The following is a 15,236-nucleotide window of genomic DNA, read 5'->3' as shown; positions in this document are numbered from 1 at the left end:
GAAAAGGCAGGTCGAAATCAAGGAGATTCATTTTTTTAATTTAAATTGAATCCCACTTTAAGTCATATTACCTCCTGATTTCTCATGTTGAGCTCCCCCCAAGCTCTTGAAGACCTTTTGTACCCAATCATTTTCATTCGTGCAGAATTCCGCAGGTCAGCTATGTCCTGGTCTACAAAAAGCTCACCATATTTTTATTTAGAAGCCAGCGCAATGTTATGCTCCAGATACTACCAAATGCGAGACACACTGCAAGATCAAAAGTAACACAGGAGTTTTTTGTGCTTGTTTCTGCACTGCTCATTAGGAGCATGATTTGACAAGACGTCCCGGTCCAGCATGACATCTGAATATTTCGGATTCACTTGGATTCACTTTGACTAAAGCCAGATCTCCTCAGCCATCTGAAAGGCAGGGATGATTTTTCTGTGCCGCTCAAGCTCCTTCTTCCTCCATTATTATCTAAGCCAGGCAAGCCCCGGCCTGCATTATTCAGTAAAACGCTCACACAGCTTGAAGCTTTTCTTGGCCAATCGCATTCCTCTTGCTTTGTTGTTATTTCATAACAAAATAATGTGACCTGAAATAATACTTCTCCAGATGTCTGCGTCTCTTCTCCTCGTTCCCAACTCCGGATCAGCCCAATGCCCCACACTAGGGGTTACTCCAGCCCTCTATTTCCCCCTGCACAACGCAGGGAAATGCAAGATGGGCAAACGCTAAAGCTGCTACAAAACAGGTTGCCATCACCAGCCCCACAGGGGTTTTCAGCCAGGCTGACGATGTCTGTTGAACTCCAGTAACATCAGTTCTGGGGTTTTCTGCTATCACAGACATCCGTTTCACAGCCCAAGAACTTGGCCCACCACAATAGTACAGGCATCTACTTCCCACCCCTTTAACACACAAAATAACACACCAGAAGAGCAGCAAACCAGCTCATGACACGAACTACACTGGAACTCTCCCTCCCGCACCACCACCAAAAGCAGTGTTAAATATCCACCCCTGTAAAAGTTCCTAAGCCAGTAACGCAGAGGGACCCGTGTTTTTACAAAGGCGTTTGCAAAGAATAAGGCACTGTAATTGATCACGAGGCCATTAACAGAATAAATAAAACATACCATATAATAGTTATAACATGCTTGGCCTAAGAAAATGACACATCACCATGTTCCATGTTTCATATTCATTATAGCCACATAGTTTACTTGCCACAAAAAATATTTACATTTCACCACCTTCAGATCTGAGCACAACCAGTCTTCGGAATTACGCTCTGCTTCAAGCAGTTCAAAGTCTCTGGTCCGATACCATCATGTGTCCAGCACGGAAGGAAGGCTTGAGAGCTTACAGATACAGAAGAATAAATGAATCTAAACAAAAGGTACTCAAAAATGCAATAACTGCATTGTTGGGTTCGGGTCCGATCATAAATACAGCAACTGATCTATAACAGACAGCAAAACCAAAGACAGACCATAAAGAAGGGTATCCACAGGACTGGAATGAAAATAATGCAAGTTAACTGAAATGTACCTCGTTAGAAACAACAAGCAGAATTCCAGAGTCCTGGAAAACTACACCTAAAATCCAACTTCACAAACGCGGGGAACTGTCCCCTGATGAGCCACGATCGCCTGGACTGTCACTCAACCCTGGAGAATTTGTCAAACGAGATCTCAAATGCTTAATGACAAATATGGCAACGTACACACGGCCGCTGGCCTTCGCTAGCAGCTGCGCTTAAGGGAGACCAAAATCAGTATTTACTATGAACAACTCGATGCGACGTCTCATTACCGAGGGCCTGACCCAAAGCCGGCTGGAGGCAGCAGCCTTCATTCCCAAGGGCACCGGAGCACGCTCTGCGCGGAGCTGGCACTCCAGAAGGCTGGGGACACCAGAAACCCATCGCATCCACGCACGGGCATTTCAGTCCTATCTTGAAAACTGTCTCTTCAGGATTGTGGAGAAAACACTGTGAATCTTTATCTAATATACATACATGCACAGGCCCCTTTGAGGAGCCCGACAGCACCATTTTGTAACGCTCCTCCAAACACCTGATCCTCACCCAATTTTCTGAAGAAGTAGCTTTAAGTGAGAAACCCCACCAGGACGAGGGGACCAGCACGAAGGCTGCCAGCAATGTATGGAGCACTTCCAGCAGCCTTTAGAGGAGACGCAATGTATGGTATTGGCTCTTCTTATCTCCAGCTGCTACATCACGTTAAAGACGGCTAAAAATAAAACAAATTAAATGCCTCTCTAATTCTACCTTTCTCAGCACAAAATCGCTGTTTTTAACGATAAGCAACTGTGAGCGGCCAGGACAGCGTTCTGGATGATCGTGAGTAGGAAAACTCATCAGCAGGCGGTAAATTCACACGATGTAAGGCTTTGAAAACCTTCACTTTCCCAAAGCCAGGCAAAATAAGAGCTCCTCGTATCACAAGGAGTGCTGGTTTTCAAGCCATACCGAGAACAGACCTTGTGACAGCAATGATTCAGAAACATGCCCTAATTACCGAGCTCCCATAATTTTCCAGATTGCAATCTGAGATGCTTTAAAACCTGTTTAGAGTGATCTTTATTGGCTCTGCGACCTTTGGGGGGAGAAAAACAACGTTCTTCAGGGCATTCCCTGCAGCTCTCCCCCTGGCAATAAAGATCTTCAGGGAAACCTCGAAATTCAGGAGCAGAAACCATCAACCAAGTTACGGACCACTTGCATGGCCGGGGCGAAACCTCAACACGACGCTCCTCGCTCTCCCCTCCTGCCCCACCGCCCAAACGAACTCCAACCCAGACCACTCTTGGACTCCGCAGCTCCCTTTAGCCCCCAGCAGCACTCGGCAGGAAATCTCCCACCTCCAACTACCAACGGGGGTTTTGTTAATGAGATACAGCACGTGTTCCTGCCACGCACCGAAAACAGCCAGGGCTTTGTCTACGCTCGTAATCCCTCCCTAAGAGATGACAAAGTAGGAAATTAAAAAGCTAGCATAGGCACATTCACTGATACTTCTGATACCTCTATTATTTAAGAGCAACACGCTCGACGTCTCAGACAGTCCCGTAGATAACTCCGTGCTGAAATAAGCGCTCGCTTCTCGCTTTACAGCTCCATTTTAAGATACAAAGTAAGACTGATTCCTAATTAAGACATTTTATTTATGTCTTTATTGCAAAGTCACCATTTGCATACTGCTGAGGTATTAATATACAAATGAAATTATTATGTACCACCAGAGAGAGAAGAAACAGAATATTTAAAAGCGTTTATTCGTGGCTGCTACTGTCAGTAGCAACTATTTCTTCCAATAATCAACATACCAGGAAATTTTTCTGCAACCTCCCATGAAAACATTTTGCCACAGATAAGCTGTTCTAGCGTGTACGCATCAGGTGAAACTTGAACGTAAGATACACCCGTTCCTTGAGATATAAGTCTGCAACGCCCCCACAACATGAAACGGCGTTCAGAAGGAGTCCTAGCAACGTTTCAAACCGATGGCAGTGACAGAGGGGGGAGACGGATCCGTGCTTTGGGCACCGGGATTACACGAAGCCGTATGAATGAAAACCAGCCCCAGCTCGTCCTCAGCACCGTGTAGCCGGGCTGCACTGAACATCCTCGCCCAAGTCAGCAGTTCCGCTGCCTGCGACGTCAGGCCATCCCAGCGTTGCATCAGACCGTCCGCCGGCAGCAGGCAAATCTTAACCCAACTGTAATGAAGGGCTTAATGCTAAATTAACGAGTTAAAGCTGCGTAAATGCAGCTGAACAACAGAAGTTTCTCGTTCGCACGGCCACTCGGCCAGCCCGAGAAGAGGCAGCAGCTCTGTTATTAAGGAACTTTTCCTAGTTGTCACTTCTGTACAATTAAGGAGAAGCACACAAGCATCCGTAGCAGGACTTACTGGTATATATGTTATTAAAAAAAAAAAAAAAAAAAGAAATCAAAGTGGCTTTGTGAGCAGAAATAATGAAGACTCATTTCTTATGGATGCATGTCTTGAGGTCGAATTCTCCGGCGTCCAATAACTGCCGGTTCCCACTGCAGCTTTTCCCACGGTCGGGAACACCTCTCTCCCATGTGGATTCTTTAATGTCTAATAAGGGCTGCACTCTCGCTGCAGCTTTTCTCTCCATGGGGCCACTAATCAGGTCTCTCTCCTCTATTAAAACCGCTTGTTTTCATGAAACTCAAAAGAACGTCGCATCTCTGAGACTGCGAGTACCCCCTTCGCCCCGAAGTACAGCTGAAACTGGCTAACGGGTTCAAAATTGATTAGGGAAGATATTACGCATGGCAAGACGACATCAATCTTGCTCTCCAAGCAGATGAGAATAAATACGACTATTTCTAGAAGCCTGAAGAGGTTACAAAAATTGGAAGAAACTCTGCATGTTCGGCTGTGTTGTATCAAGTCCTGCCATTCTTTATCCTCCAACCTACGCAGATGTGCGGTATCACGTTACTACATGCTAGACACACAGCCGCTGAATTCCATCTCCGGGGCATTTTTTCTTTCAGCTTAAAGCATAATCTGCAGATTTGCTTCACAAATACCGGTGGCAATAGGCTACATTAAATGCTTTCTGCACTGGAATTGCTCAAGCCTGTTCTTTTGTGTGACCAATTTTAGGATTTGTTTGGATTCAGTTTTAAGAACACGCTGCATCGCAACTCTAGGGGAATCTCTTGATTAATCAAGTTTTGCCATTGGTAATTCCCCATCTCAGTTTTGCTTCTCCAAGCCCCGCTTTGCATGTATTCGGCAGCAGATGGAGGAAAACGCAGAGTCATAACATTATGGTCTCCCTGCCATGCTGCAGAGTACTTTAAATACGTATCGTCTTAAGGCTTTCTAAGTCTTGGTGCTCACTGCTTCATACTTCTCTACTCAAACACAAACTTCGTAGCTTCCAAGGTTCTGCACGTTTTCCAGAAAATGGTATTTCAGAAGAAAACAGAGTTTGTCCGCCTGCAGTCTCAGACCATCCCAAGTGACTGGATTGCTCTTCCCTTGAACCACAACTCGGTTTGAACGAGTGACCGGCTTCAGTTCAGCCAATGGGTTCGACAACTTGGAATTCATTTTGGATCCAAGGACTCGTGGCCACATCCAAGTCACAACCCCAAAAGCTCACCTACTCCTAAAAGGGGGAGGAAAAAAAACAGTCCCGTCACGCTGAAAAAGGAGACAGTTCCCAGCCTCCTCCACAAAGCCCTGTACTTCAGCCGGCCAGCCGCTCCCGCACTGCCGCCCCAGCCACTCACCCAAACACAGATGTGCAAATGTTATTTTGTTGGTTCGTGACTCACTGCTACCATCACCTTGGAGAAAGTGCTTGTTCCTGTGACTAAACCAACTGGCAGCGCAAGGCTCGGCGTGAGCCAGGTGTCAGCCCAAGGAAACTCATCCTCCCTGCCGAGGAGCGCCCGGTGAGAGCCAGGCACACGCTCAGGTGTTGTGTCTGCAGTGACTACCTGCGCTCTAGGCGCTTTCTCCATAGGCGAGAGCTCAAAACTTTCCACCACCGAGCTCCTTAGCCAGCCAGATTTTAATGGCTTTTCTTCTGATGCAACTCCAAGTCAAGGTTTTGCAAAGCCAAGATGAAAACGGACTAGCTTGAATTTCGTCGCGCTGCCAGGTGAGGTTTCTCACCTCGGTTTTACGAGCTGACCTAAAGGAGGCCTCACCATACCACAGAATTCAGCAGACCCTCCTTTCCAGATACAGGGGTACTACCAGAGCTACAGGGCTCCTCCTGATACACCATCCCATCCCCAACACAACCGGGCACATCACCATAACTGCCAGAAAAGCTCCTTTCTAATTTTATGCCTTTTCGGTGTGCAGCTTCACCTTTAAATGCTTGTTTTCAAAAATTAGTCTGAGATGAGCTAAGCAAGAGCGCAAACTGCCAGCACAACCGAGGGACTGTAATCTCTGAATGGCTGTAGAGGAAGAGATGCTTCCTGAGCTCTGCTGCTGCCAAAAAAAGGGCTATCTCGCTGTGCCTGCAACCAGCACATCATCTACAACATCAGCGCTGAAAACATTCTCATTTTTTAAATGTAGCAAAGCTTCTCTGCTACTGATGCTTCCAACCAGTTGCTTTAGAGGTAAGAAAAAGACCAAAGGTTTATTTAGACTCTGATTACAATGAGGTTACTGTGCAGATCGTTAGCTGTCTAGATGCATATTTAGCTGCCTTCCCAAGAGCAGTGTCTCACACATACACGCACAGATCCCCTGAAATTAAATCAGATGTTGATTACGTATACAAGGGAGATACTTGTCCATCCTGAGCTTTTATTCTCCTCACAGTCAGGATGCTAATGAGGCCGGAAGACTTTTTTTTCCTCCAAAGACAACTACTTTAAACATACAACTTGGCAATTTATTTTTCTTATTTTGCTCGATTAACTATTACAGGTCACCCACAGCTGCCACAGAGAGCCCAAAGAGGGAACATTTAAATAAGCCTCTATGCGCTTTTTGGCAGCCGTCACTACTAATGAGGACGGGAGGTATTCACACCAGCGGCAAGAGCAGATGGACCACAGCTCGGTGCTTTGTGCTGCGCGGAAGCGGGAGCATCTCACCAAAGACACGTACAGCGCAGTCGGGGCAACCTGCGACAGGGACATTAAGTTACTCTTAACAAATCCCAACACCAGCAAACACAACCGGCTCAGTTTTGTACCTGGAGAAAAACTGAAGATGATTCACCGCTTGCTGGAAAAAAAAAAAAAAAAAAAAAAAAAAAAAAAAAAATTCACAATCTGGCAGTAGTCTTTTTATTGAGGTAAAAGATCTTTTCAAACCCAGCCTTCATTCGGTACCTGATCACCTTCGTGACAAGAACTTGGTTTGAGCCCAGCTCTGATTTCCCACCACAAAAGACACGCAAGCTCTTGTATTTGGGTAGAGGGCTATCCAAGAGGAACACACACACAAGGTAGCACCATCTCCATCTGCAGAGAGCCATTGGTATCCAACAGACAGCGGCACATATCCTCTATTCACACTCCTTCCAGAGATGTTTGGACTTATCTGGCTTTTCAGTGGCGAGATGAGAGCACGTTCAGGGCACTTTGATCGGATTTGGAAGCCCGTGCTTCAGATCTAAGCATGCTTTAAAAAAAAAAAAAAAAGCGCTTTCAATTCTAAGTTGCTAAGCTTGATTAAAAAGGGGAAGAGAAAGGAAGCAAAAAAAGCTCCCTTTTGTTCTTAGAAGATGCCTGGGTCTTTAAACAGAAACTGGTCATTAAGACAGACTGCTGCTCTTCTCCCACGATTAGATTGTCTGAGCGGAAAATTGATGTTCCTTTCACATCCGAATCGTGCTGCACTCTCACCCAACTCACCATGAACGTTTGGACCTCGGACAAGGCATGAATAGACAAACGATAGCAGAGAGCCAGCCACACGCAATGCTACAGGATACACTACCAAAAAACGAGAAGGACATTGTTTCAACCGAATTCAGAGAGACTGCCTTCATGCTCAACCTATCCTGTTAACAGACCGGACTGCAGCAGGCTCTGGAACACATCCTGGTATATTTATGAAAACCCTGTAACAATGTTTATTTGTTATTAAAGGATGTTATCTTCACACTGCAGGATTTTAGAGATTGCACGGGACGATTACACAGCGTTAGTAGGTTAAACAATAACTATGGAAATGTAGAAACCAAAGCAGTCGCTGCGTTTTATTCATCCTACAGAAGTCGTCATCGCGTCTTAATATATTACTGCAGAACAGCATTGGAGACGTTTCTTCAGGCTGGAGGAGACCAGAGCTGCCATTACTCACCAGGCAAAACCTCCCGCGCTACCCCAGCCTGTACAAGGTGGGAAACACTACTGACTTGTTAGCTCGGGCAACGCGAAAAAGCAGCTTTTGTCTGATTTTCATGGACTGTTCAAATAGCCTTCAGAACACTACAAAGAGCCATGCAAAGGTAAGGCGCAGGGCTGGTTGTACACTGTGAATTTCCATCTTCAGGCTCATATTCCTCCCACGAGATTTCTAAATCGGCATGCCGAAGATGCAGCTCAACTCAAAATCTTATTATGGAGAGTAATCATATTTTCTAGTTTATTCCTCGGTTCATTGTTTAGGAATGTTTGCCCTTTGCAGTCTTTGGTTTCAGGGCGTTCTCAGACCTCAGCAAGTTCACGAAGCTTAATAAAAAACACAAGCAAAATATCTCGCAAGGGCTTATTTTTGGTAGCTACCAAAACCAGAACATATCCACCCCACTAACAGCTTAACAACTTACACCCTTGTTGCCAGCAACTCTCCCGAAACCTTTAGTAGTCTAAAACCAGCCGAGAGGGGTGACCCTCAGTTTTACCCCTTCCCAAACATCTTCAGAAGAGTTTGTTTTGGTATTTATTATTTCTCAGGTGTGTCTTCATGCGCAGAAGGCATCTCCTCCTCTTCTTCACAGGCTGACAACAGCGTGACACCACCGCAACAGCCCGCAGTTGCGACACATTGGCTCATGAAAACAAAACTCCTGAGGAGCCCCAGGTTCACCCTGACTCACCAACTCGTCCAAAATCTGCAACCTGCCCTCTTCTCATCGGGAGATTTACTTCCTTTTTTATGAAAAGCCAGCTAGCGCCTCTTCACCCTCAGCGAAGACAAGGACCTAATTTTGGACACACCTTAAGACTGCAATAAGGTCATTTGCCGGACAACTTGGCATGACTTTCTGTCCTATGAAAAGCAAGAAGGGAGAAAAAAAAAAACCAGCCAACAAGGCTACCACAAAACAAACAGAAGTCTTTTCTCGTCCCCTGTTCTAACTCGATGAATGGATTTAATACCTCCGTAAGCCTCACAAGGACTGGTAAGTTCTCAACACGCGAGTCTGCTTTCTTGCAGTCTGCAAGAAAGGGCTCTAGCATTACTTTACCATTGTACCAAAGGAATTTAGAGCAAGGACAAGAAACACCAAAAGCCAACGTCACTTTGGAGCAGCTCAGCTGACAACAGAAGCTGCTCTCATCAAATCTCAAATAAACACAGCCAGGACCTTTGAAGAAACTTCAGAGAAGAAACAATGCCGGAAAGGCTCAGCAGATGACAGAATTTTGTAACCAAGTGACATCAACTTATCTTTCTAACACGACTCAGCGTATAAAAACACTTAATAGAAGCTTAGTCCACTTCTATGCTCTCGCGGCTTTTCATTAAGTTTCTTTGAAATAATTATATAGGCATTTCCTCGGCCAGCGTGGCGTCAACAAGCTGCCACCTCAAGCGCATGCAAAGAGCAGAACCCGGAGCAGCCGGAGGATTTGTGAATCTTAAGCGGTTGGGAGCCATCCTCCGCCTGACTCAGTCTGGGGGAAGACGTAGGTGGCTGCAGACACACACTGCTTGGTAACACCCCGGCACACCGCGGAGCTCGTACCTGGGCTGCTTTACAGCGCTCAGCGAACCAGTGTTAGGAATAGAATTATTAGAGGAGATTTAGCCAAAAACAAAGACGCGAGCCATCTCCAGAACCAGCACCACCATCTCCCCAGTCAGCCTCCCGACTGATGAACCTACACCCAGGGCAAGGCCAACTTTCGCTAGGAAGTGTCCGAGACTCAAGGAGGCAGGATTCGCCTCGTGTCTTCCACACCTTTATTTCCCTTCTCATTCTGGGCAATTTATTTAATCCCCTTGCCCTAATCCCCCAGCCAAATGTCCTCCCATCATCTCCTTGGGTTTTATATTCTGTGAAACTAAGATTACCTTACTGGGGACACATAGTTGTAAAACACGGCACAAACAAGTCCTGATACTGCCCAATACTCTAGACATTGCTTCAGCGAAGCACGGGCATAAACTTTACCTTTCCGCTCTCTTCAAAGGCTCTGAACTAAAAAGGCTAGTACCTAACCCATGAAGATGCCATCACCTAGAAATGATACGAATCAAGAAAGAAAACAGGAACAGTTCATTCTGTAGCCTTACTTCTGTATTTTCCTAAAATAAAAATACATCTGGATTGAGATCTCTATAGGCAAAGCCGATCCAGTAAAACCATCCATGCGTTTGCATCCTAAGTCATATCCAAGAACTATTATAAGCAATAAAAGCCTGGGAACAAATTTGAGAGTTTAACTACAAAAATCGGAGCACTATTTCTTCTAACTCAAGCCTGTTCCCGCGCACGGCACTGCAAGACCCACTGGTGCCAGACGTGGGGAAAAAGGCCCCATGAAAGGTACTGACAGGCAGGATCCTAAATAGGCACCGAGGTTGTTCTTCTCGGGGCTCAAAGCACCGCTCTGCCCCGCTCACAACCTCTGCAAGAGCTGACCAAAATCCCTCTACTCCACCCCAGTCCACTGTGGTGACGTACGGCGCAGAAAGCATGGGGATTTTGTGTTCCCAGGCTGAATTTACACTCCCAGCCATCAAGACGAAACATTTTCTTGTAAACTGACCAAATGTTTTCTAGAAGTTATTGAAAACAAACACGCGGTCGCCCTTATGCCAGTTTTTTTTGCAGAGCAACTCCTCAGAGCAGTCGTGTTTAAAATGCAAACCGCTTCTCCAGAAGATATCCTATCTACCTCCTCAAAATAGAAATCACGACAAGGTAAAGCCAGAAAAGCACATTTTCCCAAAGGAAAACTTAACAGTTGTTTGTCTTCTCCAAGACTGCTCCGATCTGCAACTTATTTCTAAAGGAGCATGTTTCTTTCCTGAAATCCGGAGCTTCTCCCCGACTCAGTTGCCTCTCTGAAGGTCTTAATTCCCTCACAGAAGAGGAGATGGCATACCAAAGTCACATGGTTCATAATTAAGAGGCTTTTACTCCTCTTTGCCCTTTAAAACACCAATAAAGGGACAAAGCCATGTTCTTTCAGATAACTGGAAGAAAACACGGGGCGGGGGGGGGGAATATGGAAGGGCAGCACTTGTGCTGGGGACAACTGTTACTATATTTAGTCGCCTTGTTCTGCAAGCTGCCGAGCATCTGTTTCAATGATGGTGAATGACTTTTTTTTTTCCTGCTAGTCAAGACAGCATTAATTAGGTGAACCCAAACGATTGCTACCGCCGCTTCCCCGTGCGCCGAGCCCTCGTCTCCCGCATCCCGACACAGATTCGCTGCTCGTTCCATCCTAACAGCGGGCCTCCCATCCTGGCACCCACGGCTTTCCTATTCCCGAATGCCTTAATAACTCAGGCGAAAGAAAATACAGCACATTAGGAAGAAGTTTTTAAAAAGGGAGTATGTGGGTACAAAACAGAAAGCCCCTAACAATTTCAACTCGTTAAAACGCAAAGAAAACCATTCTTTTGCAATCCCCTTTCATATCAAGACAATAGATTTTCAAAAAGGGCTTTTAAGGAAAAAAATAACCCATAAGCCAGCGCTTCTTGAGACCAGCTTCAAAATTTTCTCATTCGAGAAGAGAATTCCTAAGCAGAGCGCGTTATTTCAATTCACACTAAACAAAAGATTATCAAGAGCGTTTTGCAAAAAAAAAAAAAAAAAAAAAAACAGTTTCTGCAAAAGGCCTCTTTCATCTTAATTCCTTCCTTGGAAGAATTACTTGAGGCTGCAAACCCGAGCAAGGTTCCCACAGCGAGCGGTTAATTGCAGGGGGAGGAGGAAAGCAGCAAACCCCTCACGCTGAATGCGGCTGCTGGGGTTTAAGTTTTAGGAGCCTTCCTTGAATTTTGGCTTCTTTAGAAACAAAATGGTCGTGTTTCTCAAACTTGCCCCTAGCAGAGGCCGTGCAACAGCAAGACCGCTTGCGTATAGGCTTTAACATGGAAATGACAGTCTTTCCTAAGCCCAGTGGAAAAACAAACGCTCTGGTGGGTCGCAGGGAAGCTTTAGGGGTGACACCACTCCCCAGCCCCCCGAGCTGAGATTTTTAAGCCGTATTTCCCCAAATTCTTGCCCCTGCCGCCGTGGCTCAGCCTCTTCTCAGGCTGGGGGATGGGTGGGAACTGGGTTTCGCCAAGCCCAGCTCCATCTGAAAAGACTTTCTCTCCAAACTAAACCGGTCTTTTCCAAGGAGGGAACCTTCCGCATCCCACCTCACCGCCGCCTTCCCCACGGATATACCCACATCCCACCATGCCATCCTGGTGGAGTGTGTCCCTTCCCCCAGGCGAGCACCAGCATACAAAGGCAGCCTCGCTCCATTGTCCACCTACAGCACCTATACATCCCACCCCAAACCCGCCTCGACGTATATTACACAAATATTTAGGTGTTTACACCCCCCAAAAAGAGAGCTGCGGAGGCAGCGTGTCATTTCCCCCCATCCATTGGTACCTGCACCCACAGCCAAACGTATTTTAACGCCGTTAACTTGATCAACCTCTACCGAAATGCGCAAATCCCAGTTAAAAATCAGGTTTTGAAAACCAGCGGGAAATTATAGGAATGAGGGGGGTTTTGCCTGGCTGCAAATCTCCTTCCCAAACCTCCGACTGAAACTCAGGAAGGTAAAAACAAGCAAAAAAAAAAAAAAAAAAAAAGGTAATTAACAATTCAGCGCCTGCCATTTTTTCCCATCCATCTCCAAGCAACAGTACCATAGCAACTTTTTCCCTGCTTTAATACATCTTACAAAAGGAGGAGGACTGGACAAAATAAGACCCAGGAATGTCAAATTTCCACTTCTGGGCCCTGTTCCTTCAGCAAGCCAAGCTCGGAATTAAACAACCGACCCCAGAGTGGGGTTTTTTTTTCCCCAAAACGCCTGCCTTTGTACAACGCCAGGTCACGTAACCTGGACTGACGGCCAAGCCAAACCACCTCGAAGGCAGAGCCCCCATCCCAGCAGGGACCAAGCGGCGACTCTGGGCTCGGAGGGGGGAATAAAAAAAGGTGGAACTCCATTAAAAACTCCATTAAAATAGGGCAATTTCTGTGCACCGACAGTGCAGAGATGGGGCTTTGCTGCCTCTGCCCCCCAGGCCGGGGGAAGGGAGGAGACCCCCGGGGGCCGCCCCCCCGCACCCCGGGGTGACCCCAGGGGTCCCCCCAGCCCCAACCGGGGCCCTGTCGCTATTTTAGAGACAGGCTGCCCCCCCCCCCCCGCCAGCGGCGGGGACCTTCCTCCCCCCCCCCCCCCGGTGTCACCTCATCTATTTTTCCCATGGTGACTCATTATTAAGGACGCTCCGTCATTTTTCCAACGCAGAAGATTAAAGGAAGCTTCAAAATCCCTTTTTTTTTTTTTTGGGGGGGGGGGGGTGTGGGTGTGCGTGTGTATATGTTAAAAACAACCGCGAGCTGAGCAGCCACCTTGGGCTCATTACCTTCTTTTTTCCCTAAAAATAATTTAAAAAAAAAAAAAAAAAAGGCCCCAGCGCAGGGTGCCGGGTGTGAACTTCGTGTATTTCCCGAGGAAAAAGGTGTTGCTGAGCTGGGGGTGGGGGGGGGGAAACCTCCTCCTCCTCCTCCCTCGAAGAGACGGAGGGAGGAGGGGAAAAAAAAAAAAAAAAAATACAACCATGCAAACAGCCACTACTTCCTTATGAGCGGGATTAATTTATGCAACGACAAAAAAGGGAGGAAAAAAAAAAAAAACAAAACCCAAAAAAACAACACAACCCCAATCACGAGTCCAGAAAGCGCTTCCCGCGTGGAGGGATCCGGCATTTTCTTCGTGGGTTTGTGTGACTTTTCTTTTAATATATATATATTTATATTTTTTTTTTTTAAGTCACGTTCTCGCGGCTGCGGGCGCTTCGGTTCCCACCGTTCGCTGCACCTCGGGGGGTGGGGGGGGGGGTGTGTGGAACGCAGCATCCTCAGGGCCGGGGTAGCTCCAGACGGAGGAAAACAGAGTAAAACGGGGGTAAAAAAAAATTACCAAAAAAAAAAAAAAATACATCTCCAAACGTTGAGCGATTTAAATTAAAAGCGAAGGAGAAGCAAGATGGCCAGGCTCACGGCTGGCTCCGCGCACCCCCGCGGCGTGGAATCCCCTCCTGGGTGCAGCGCCGAGCTCCGACACGCCGCTCCTCCGTCTCTTCGTGCTTTATTTTCAGCCGGTTGTTGTCGTTCCCGTCGTTATTACTGTTATTGTCGTTATATTTCCCTCAGCTCCGGCAGGTCCGTCCACGCCGCCGGCCTCCGCGGCCCATCCTCGCCATGGCGCGGGGCTTATTTACAGCGATTTTGTTTTCCTCCTCTTCTCCACAGGCCGCGGTGCCCCGCATTCCTCCCCTCCATTTTCTCCGGTTTTTATAGCTTTTTGCCCCTTGTTTTCCTCACGCGGAGGGAAGGGGGGGTGCGGAAAGGGCCTCCCGGGGGGCAGGGTGGGGAGCGCGGCCCGAAGGCGCGGGAAGGACCGGCGGATCCCCCCCCCCTCGCTCCCCGCCCGCCGCCGCCTCCCTCTCCCCACTCACCGCTTGAAGTGCTCGATGATCTTCTCCTCACGCACGTTCTCCGGCAAGTTGCCCACCCAGAGGTGCCTGGTTTCCCGCACCATGCTGCGCGGCGCGGGGCGAGCCCGCCGCCCCTGCTCCGGCTCCCGGCCGCCGCCGCCTCCCCCCGCGCAGCGCTGCCGGCCGCCGCTCGCCGCCCGCCGCCGCCTCCTCCTCCGCCTCCTCCTGGCCGCCCTCCGCCTCTTCCGCCGCGGGGCCCTGCCGCCCTCAGCGCCGCCGGCTGCCTCCCCCCGCGGCGGCGGCGGACGACACCATCCCCTGCGGGGGGGCCCCCTGGCTGGCGGGCCGGCTGGCGGGCGGCGGGCTCCCCCTCCGCCGCCGCTTTTCTTCCTCCCTGCCTCCCCCCGCCGCCGCCGCCCTGGCTCCTTCGCTCCTTCCTCCTCCTCCTCCTCCGTCAGCGGCAGCGCGGCGCCCCCCTCCCGCCTCCTCCTCCTCCTCCTCCTTCCCCCCCCCCCCGTCCGCGCTCCCGCTCCTCTGCCGGCTCCGCTCGCTCTTCCCCCCCCCCCTCCCCTCCCCGGCCCCGCGCAGCGCCACACGGGGGCCCCCGCGCAGGCGCACTGCGCCCCGGGGCGCGCGCCGCCAGGGCCGGCGGCGGAGGCGGAGCGCGGGCGCGCAACGCCCCGATCCCGCGCGGGGACGGAGGCGGGGGGGGGGGGGGGGTGCGCCTGCGCGAGGCGCTGAAGGGGGGGCGCAACGGCAAAGGGAACGGGGGGGGGTGCGGGAATAACGGGGGAGAGTAACGGGGGGCGCTGCGAAAATGAGGGGGTGGGGGCTGTGGGA

General features: G+C 48.9%; 1 protein-coding gene across 5 annotated transcripts in view; it reads right to left on the bottom strand.

Moving 5' to 3' along the window:
* Positions 1-14,844, bottom strand: part of SPEN (spen family transcriptional repressor) — a 69,016-nt gene extending 54,172 nt beyond the window's left edge. For 4 of the 5 annotated variants that reach the window (XM_074560516.1, XM_074560517.1, XM_074560520.1 and 1 more), the window contains exon 1: positions 14,418-14,802. In XM_074560516.1, the coding sequence (XP_074416617.1) occupies positions 14,418-14,500 (83 nt within the window). In that variant the 5' untranslated portion in view covers positions 14,501-14,802. Of the gene's footprint in view, positions 1-14,417 lie in introns of all 5 variants that reach the window. The other variant, XM_074560519.1, reaches the window with a different exon arrangement.
* Positions 14,845-15,236: the final 392 nt, after the last annotated feature.

The sequence above is a fragment of the Larus michahellis genome, chromosome 16, assembly GCF_964199755.1.
Source record: "Larus michahellis chromosome 16, bLarMic1.1, whole genome shotgun sequence".
NCBI lineage: Eukaryota > Metazoa > Chordata > Aves > Charadriiformes > Laridae > Larus > Larus michahellis.
This window is presented reverse-complemented; position numbering and strand designations above follow the sequence as displayed.